Raw genomic sequence first — 7,790 nt, 5'->3', positions numbered from 1 at the left:
TACATAAACTCATATTCTATCTATGTCTATATTGTTGTCATAGTTCCTGTCACCTGCTAAAGAGATGTGCTCTGCATGCCTGATGCCGGTTTACCCAATGGAGAAAATGGTGGCAGATAAACTAATTCTACATAATAACTGTTTCTGCTGCAAACACTGTAATAAAAAGCTAAGGTGAGAGAAATTCAGAAATCAGTTTCCAAGACATTAGCAGGCAAATCAGTTACAAAATAGTTATTAATGTAATACTGGAACATTTGATCAAACCTGTGATTCATAATGAGAAATACATGAGAAAATGTCCTATTAAAATATCTAATCAAATACAATCTGTATGATCTAATTTATATTGGATTTTAATTAATTTTATCCAATCGCAAATCAAATTATATATGACTTGATTCCCTGGGATTTTTTTTTTATTTCACAGTATATACTTTAACATTGAATCTTCATTGGTGTACTATTATTCATTACAGCATTCACAATTACTCTGCTCTTTATGGAGAGTTCTACTGCACATATCATTACCAACAGTTGTTTAAGAAAAAGGGCAACTATGATGAGGGTTTTGGCCACAGACAGCACAAAGACCGCTGGCTTGCTAAAACAGAGGAACCTAAACCTACTAACAAGTTCAGCTCAGAGCCTACATGTGTTGATGGTCCTCTGGGGTCATCTACAGGTGCTTCATCTCCACAGCAAAGACACAGAGATGCTCGATTCAAAAGTCCTGACAACAGGAAGCTTACAATTAGCTGGCCACCGGAAAACAAGGGGACCAGACAATACCCAGTTTCACAAAGTACCTCCTTAGCCTCAAGAAGGACAACAGACAGGTCAAATGGTGACCATTCTTCTGCAAGAAGCTCCAGAAATTTTCTTGAAAAGAAAAGGTTTAATTCTGGGCTGGATGAAATGGACAGATCTGTTCAGCTATCACCTCGGGTTTATGAGAAGACAAATACATACTTATCTCCCTTCACAATTAAAGGTGGAGTTAAAACACCACCTTCAGAGCCTGTTTATACACCTCATCCAGGAGGTTCAAAAACATTACAGAAGATTGCAGATACATCTTCCCAATCTAGAACACGAAGCAAAGTTTCAAAAGGTGGGACAGCGATGAGTAAAGACTTGAACTCTGTTACCTCAAGACCAGATTCTGTGAGAGAACCCAGTTTGGCTGAAGATGAGAGAGCTGATAGCCCAACAAAAATAAAAAAGTCTGTCCGGTTTGCTTCAAATTTAAATACAGACGGGGAAAATAACACCCAGATCAGCAGTGAGGAAGTTGAAAGCTCTACTGAGGCCTTTGTTGAACCTGCAGTTGTCAATGGTGATGTAATGACAGCAAAGAGAGATATGACAACATTAAAATCAGGAATAGAAATAGAGGAATCATCTGAGGAATGCTTAATTGATACAATCCACAATTTAAATGGCAGTGATTCTGTCACACATCCTAAAGCTTCAGACGGACAAATGCAGGATCCTTTTCATCATAGTACAGGAATAGGCCTGCAGGAAAGCATCTCCTCTGTGCAAAGCAATTTAGGAGAAACAACAAAGGTAGATGAAGCAAAAATGAGCAAGATGAAAACGATCCCAAATCCTGAAGAACTGCAGGTGAATGACATCACTGCATGTGGTACAGAATCTTTCAAACCAAATAGTGAATTGTGTGATTTGGAGCAGGATGCAGAGATGAGTGATGAGGGTGTTACTGAGACTAATGCCAATGTTATAACCTCCAAAAATCAAGAATCCACAGACATAATTAAAGATGAATCTAAAGACCCTGACATGGTGAACATGCCTCCAAAATCTGATGATAAAAGAAACACAAAGGTTAGTGACAAAAAGGCCACAGATAAAGGGAATAAAGGGTCTTGGTCTAAAGGTAAAAGCCCTCTTTCCAAACTCTTCACATCTGGCCCAAATAAGAAAGAGAACAAAAGTGAGCCAAAAACAGAAATCAAAAGACCCGATAACAAACCTAGAAATTTACTGAGCAGACTGTTTTCAGCCACTGAAACGGAGTCAGAAATTAAGAAAACACCAGAAATCAAAACAGAAACTACATGTGAGGAGGAGTCAGAGAAAATCGTAGGGACAGAAGATGGAGTGAACACTGCATTGGATGCATCTCTTCCTCTGACTGAGACCACCTCTCAAAATACACCTCAAGAGAGCATGAAACCAAGACAAAACCTATTAAGCGATGCTCCAGAAGAACCTAATCCCACCGAGAGCTGTCAAAATCCTATCTTATTTTCTAATGGAAGCTCTGCAGATGAGATGGTGCCATCAATAGACCTTGATCCAACTGAACAACTCAAGTCTGCTTCTGATGGTTTTGGGGAGATTGATAGCAATGAGGCTCTTATTTTCTCTCAAGAATACATTAATGTAGATCTCACCTCTCCAGAGTCTTTAAAACCATCAGGTCTTGAGGAGAGCCTCGACTCCTTTTTGCCTCAGAATGAAGACACATCTGGTTTTCTCGATACATCTGATGCGTTCACATCTCAAGTTACGAGCACCAGCACAGATATCATGGCTTTTTCAGATTCAAATACACTTGATTATACAAACAGTGGCACATTGACAGACACTGAGAATTTTGAAACACTAACAATTGATAAAGGGAGCTCTTTTATTCAAGGACACCCATTTGGAGAAAAAATACAAGGCGATTCAATACTAAATTTGAATGAAGATACTCTAGATATTTTTGGTTCATCAGATTCAAAAATTGAGGTAAACTCAACTCAGCTGACTGAAATCCATAAGAATGAAGCCAGTGTTTCCTCAGGACTGACTAATGACCCCTTTGGTATTGACAATTTATCAGTACAAGCAATAGACATCTTTGGAGGAGACAATATGCTCACTGGCTCTGATCAAATGTCCACAAACAATTTATTTGATATTATGACAAACAGCAAGTCTCAAAGTCAAAACCCTTTTGAGGGAATTACAGATGGTCAGCTGGAACCAAATGGAGTTTTTGACTTGATAAGTTCTGAAGATGAACCATCAACACAGAAAAGGTCTGACCTCGAACAGGAAATTCTTTTTCAAAGTGAGGTTAATAATGTTTTTGAAAGTAAAGGCAATCCACCAACCTCTAATGTGCTTGATCAAAACCTTTCCGGCCAAGAGCAAACTGAGTCATCTCAAACAGAGGTTTTTGATTTCTTCAGCTCTGAACAAGATCCGTCCAGAGCAGCATTTAGTCCCATAAGTGTCAATCCTTTTCCAACTGACATCTTTGCAAGTGCTATTAACAACCCAAGTGCAAATACATTCAGTGTGGAAACAACACAAAGAACTGCAAACCCATTTGATGATTTCACTGGGTTAGAGGGTCACGGAGAGGCTTCAGAAACCCAAGCAAGTAACTTATTTCCAGATGACATATTCTCATCTATTCCTGCCATTTCTTTAGAACCAGCACAGGACACCTCCACCCTGATAGATCCAACAAACACTGACACAAATGCTGTGCTGCCACAAAAGCTCGAAAATGATTGGATGTCTGACATGTTGGGGTAGTGTCTTTGCCATAGTTCAGAAAAATATAAAAATCTTTCAATTAAATAAGCAGGTATATTGATTTGCCTTTGCTGTACTGTTCTATACAATTCACAGATTTTATTACTGACATTTAATTGATTGTTTAAATCAATGTATATTTAAGTTAAAGTATCCATGTATAATGTGGTGTTACTTTTTTATATCTGAATAATTAATCAATGTATACTGTATATTAAGTTAACATTTACGGGTCAATATCTAATGTGGTGTTACTTTAAAAATTTTAGATACAAAAAAATGTTAAAGTATTTGACAATTACGGCATTGTGATTCAACAAAAGATGTTCAGTTAAATCAGACTCAGATTACTTTTACTATATTAATCAACTTTTTAAATTGATTATTAGGCAAAGTTCACTTTAATAATCTCTGTTGTCATCATATAATCAATAGATTTTAATGCACAAAAAGGAAATAACTTTCAAGTTAATGTTGATCATCAAACAATGTAATTATAACGGTGTTCATCAAAGACTAACTGGTCATAATAAATAATAAAACAATAATTCACACAAGGTTTATTGTATATTATTATTTTACATACAGTGATGACAGAACACTAAATCTACAAATCTTTTCATAATGCTAAATGGCAAATAAACTGCAGAAATTATTAAAAAACAAATTGTTATTTCTACATATCTTTATACTGTAAACCCTTAAACAGAATATCCAGCATCTTGCAAGAAGTGAAGAGGTTACAACTTGGTCGTTTTGATGTCTTCACAATTCCTAGTTGCAAGATTAGCCATTTTTGGTCTCCTTTGGGGAAATACAGGTGAAATAGCGTTATTTTCCCTTGGTAAAAGATAAAGTGTTTCAACAACCTTAAACATATTTTAAAACAATATGTAAGATACTGACTTAGGTCTTTTCACACTGCACTTAACCCTGGGTTATCAATGTTCTAAACCCTTATCACCGTTCTCACCCCCGGGTAAAGGAGCGTTTCACACTTGTAATATAGATGCGGGGTTAGCACCGCTTTTTACCCGGGGTTATGAAACCCTGCTCTGGAGCGGAGTTAGCACTGCTTTTGCGGTGTTAAACTTGTACAATGTGAAACGATCAAAGACTATAGAATAAACAAGACGCGTCACTTGTATCGTTTTGAATGGGAGAAAGTGCAACTCGCAATATGGCGGAATAAGTCCTGCCTTCAAAAATAAGAGCCAATCGCCGATTGGTAAAGTCATCGCATCACCTCAGCGGCCATTAGAAGCTCCGGTTCCTATAGAAACAGTCAGACGCGTGTCCGAAATGAGACTGTGCATGCGAATTAGCTTGATCCCGCCTAAAAAAAATTTGTGTCAATTCGAGCATTTAGAAACGACATTTATGACTGATTTTTTGTCAGATTTCATTGGTGATTTCAAATATGAAATTTAATCGAAAGCTTGGCAAACAGTTTGAGAATTTGTTGTTTCCCCATTCAAAGAGAGCTGCACTTGAATGCCCGAGAGGCGTTTCAAAGATGGCCGCTGAGTGAAATGACTTGTCTTAAATGGACTTTGGAAACGATGCAGTGTTAGAATGTTACAGCTAGATGCTTAGCAAGCTACAACCAATCGTGTGCCTTATATTTACGCGCTTTGGGCAGTCAAGGAAACACCGTGCGATGTATAAACAGTCGTTTCTGTGTATGATAGGAAAAATGTCAAACAGCGATGGAAAACGCGACAACTGGAATGAAGAAGAGACCGTCATTCTTACCTTTATAGTTCGAAAAGTTCACTCAGAAAAAAACTTGATATTTCAGTCAGCAATGTGTAATATGAGGGTGTGGAATGCTAGAGTTTTAAACAGGTCACGTGCTGCGTTTGTCCAGTCAGTGACACTGACACCGCAAATATGCAGATAAGGACTTTATCCTGGGGTTTAGGAATGTGCAGTGTGAAACGGTAGCTTATGAATACCCAGGATTAACTGTTAACCCCGGGTATAGTATAAGCAGTGTGAAACGTGTATAAAGATAACCCAGGATTCCGTTTAGCAGGGGTTTAGAATGACCCAGGGTTAACAATTTCAAGTGTGAAAAGCCCTAATGGGTAACTTGGGTATTCAAGAGTAAATAAACTGATTTTAAGGCATGTAAAAATTGCTAAAGCAGTTAAATCTGCTGAACGTCACTATATAAAACTATTTTTACTACTTGCATGAAAACTCTTGCATGTACCTCTTGCCCTCTGCCTCCTCTGTGGAATCAGGCAGCTCAGTGCATCTGGTCTCGGGCAGCAGGAAGGCCATTATCCCACTGCCAAGTGCCAGGCTGCCAATCACAACAGTAGGAATAGTGAAGTGATAGATCTCCAGCAGATTCACAACGGGAGATAACATACTTGCAGCTCGTGCAGCTGTGGAGCCCAGCCCCGTGGCCGTCTGACTGGAAATCGACAAACAGATTATAATATAACTGCATTAAAACAACACTCATTCATACCCGTAGAAAACGACACAGGCCCTTGCCTACCGAATGGAGGTGGGGAACAGTTCTTGAAAATAAATGTTGCAAATACTGCCTGCTCCGTTCATGAGAAATCTTCCACATGTGGCAAGAGCAGCGATGGCGACGTAATCACCTTAAGTAGAGCATCACACGGTTAAGTGCTGATTCGTTGTATGTTATAGTGTTACATATGTAAAAAGTTTTACTTTGTGGAACTGCAAGAATCAGGAGACAGAGAAACCCTCCCACTATAAGGGCACCCATTAGAGATGCCTTCCTTCCAGCTGTTTCCAATGACCACATGCAGAGGAAGTGGACAGGAATCTCAGAGAGGCCGAATATGAGTTGAGTGAGAAAAATATTAAGCCCGAACTTCCCCACATTGAGAGAGAGGCTGTAGTAGGCTAGATTTACAGCACACCTGAGTATTAACATAAGAGAGCCATTCAAGAAAACACATTTCAAAATAGTCAAAATATTAAAACTACCGTGAGAAACGACTCACCAAGCAAAGGTAATGGTTACGAAATATTTCCTGAGAACACGGGACGCAAAAAGGATTTTTATACCTCCTTTTTCAACAGGCTTTTCTTCTAGGACCTAAATCAAAATAACAAAAAGATGTTATCCATATTGTGTTACTTAGGAGATATAGCTCTGTAATTTGGCTTGATATGTTAATTTATGAAATATATCTCAACCTTCTCCACTAATGAGTCAGGAACTGTACGTTTGTTGATCGCCGCTGCCTTCTGAATGAGTTTTTTCGCATCTGTAGTTCTTCTGCGGTCAAGAAGCCATCTGGCAGACTCTGGAATAAACCTATATTGGTGTGCGCATGAAATTATTTAATTCACTTACAAATTCATCCAAATGTAAAGAAATGTAAAAGGCAGAACAGTATTGACCATACATACCATATGTAGACAACTATAAATCCAAGTGGGCCAGCCATTATAAACTGGTCCAGCCTCCAGTCCCTGATGAAATACACAACGGCAAGAAACATGACCTGCCCCAAAGCGGCCAGGACTTGACTCAGGCAGGCTGCATAGGATCTCTGAGCGACTCCAATCCACTCTGTGGCTACAGTGAGGATGAAAACATTGTGATAAGCACATAAGCAATTATAATGATGGAAATAAAGCAATTCTGTGTGTTACATTCACATAGCCGATGTGTAGCTGATATAGTCTTACACAACTGGTTTGTTGATGACACAAAAATAAGGTCTAAAAATGTAATGTTTTGTTTCTTCTAGAAAGAGTTGTCTGATATTTTACATGAATTATTCAGTCAGCCAATGTAAATAGCCAGATAAATGTTGAAAACATCAATACTGTCTCATACCGAGGATAATGCTGTTGATCCGAAATCCTCCGAGGGCAACACCAACAATGAACTGCGATGCGAGGTACACATAAATGTTTGGTGAGAGACCAGTCACGACTGTGAATATTAGCATGAGCACCATAGGTATCTGTGTAGCTCGTTTGCGACCAAACCTTGAGTTCAAATAAGAAAAAAGAAAGAAAAAGGAAAAAAACTTCACTGAAAAGTATTGATGACATCAAGCATGAATGGAAATGTTAGCTGAATATTGACAAGTTTATTTAGCATGTCCTTTAGATAGAGTAGCTTCAGAAATGTATGCATTATATATGATTTAATATAAACAAATATTTATATACATTACAATTTTTTTATTGTATAATTATTTGTATATTTTAATTCTATATTT

At 38.1% G+C, this 7,790-nt stretch overlaps 2 protein-coding genes across 4 annotated transcripts in view; one reads left to right on the top strand and one right to left on the bottom strand.

Annotated features, from left to right (window-relative positions):
* The first annotated feature begins 36 nt into the window (after positions 1-36).
* Positions 37-4,118, top strand: LOC137002698 (microtubule-associated protein 1B-like). The gene is made up of 2 exons (XM_067362525.1): positions 37-174; positions 480-4,118. Exons 1-2 carry the CDS (start codon positions 65-67, stop codon positions 3,559-3,561), a joined length of 3,192 nt encoding a protein of 1,063 aa, XP_067218626.1. The 5' UTR covers positions 37-64; the 3' UTR covers positions 3,562-4,118.
* A 111-nt stretch (positions 4,119-4,229) lies between these two features.
* Positions 4,230-7,790, bottom strand: part of slc22a13a (solute carrier family 22 member 13a) — a 5,037-nt gene continuing 1,476 nt past the window's right edge. Inside the window, exons 3-11 of one of the 3 annotated variants that reach the window (XR_010891906.1) lie at positions 7,400-7,554; positions 6,967-7,135; positions 6,751-6,871; positions 6,555-6,649; positions 6,256-6,470; positions 6,074-6,182; positions 5,943-5,986; positions 5,780-5,872; positions 4,230-4,365 (exon numbers count right to left, since the gene is read on the bottom strand). Coding sequence is in view for 2 of the 3 variants with exons in the window: in XM_067362526.1 (XP_067218627.1) it covers positions 4,302-4,365; positions 5,780-5,986; positions 6,074-6,182; positions 6,256-6,470; positions 6,555-6,649; positions 6,751-6,871; positions 6,967-7,135; positions 7,400-7,554 (1,135 nt within the window). In the remaining variant the exon portion in view is untranslated. Of the gene's footprint in view, positions 4,366-5,779; positions 5,987-6,073; positions 6,183-6,255; positions 6,471-6,554; positions 6,650-6,750; positions 6,872-6,966; positions 7,136-7,399; positions 7,555-7,790 lie in introns of all 3 variants that reach the window. The other 2 variants (XM_067362527.1, XM_067362526.1) reach the window with 2 other exon arrangements.

Source organism: Chanodichthys erythropterus, chromosome 16, assembly GCF_024489055.1.
Source record: "Chanodichthys erythropterus isolate Z2021 chromosome 16, ASM2448905v1, whole genome shotgun sequence".
In the NCBI taxonomy this organism is placed as follows: Eukaryota; Metazoa; Chordata; class Actinopteri; order Cypriniformes; family Xenocyprididae; genus Chanodichthys; species Chanodichthys erythropterus.
The sequence above is the reverse complement of the archived record's forward strand: the minus strand, read 5'-3'. Positions and strand labels throughout refer to the sequence as shown.

Excerpts from the sequence above, each read along its gene's own strand:
- LOC137002698 (XM_067362525.1), top strand. The coding sequence starts at position 65 with ATGTGCTCTGCATGCCTGATGCCGGTTTACCCAATGGAGAAAATGGTG. Across the intron at positions 175-479 it reads CACTGTAATAAAAAGCTAAG|CATTCACAATTACTCTGCTC; the intron begins GTGAGAGAAATT and ends TATTCATTACAG.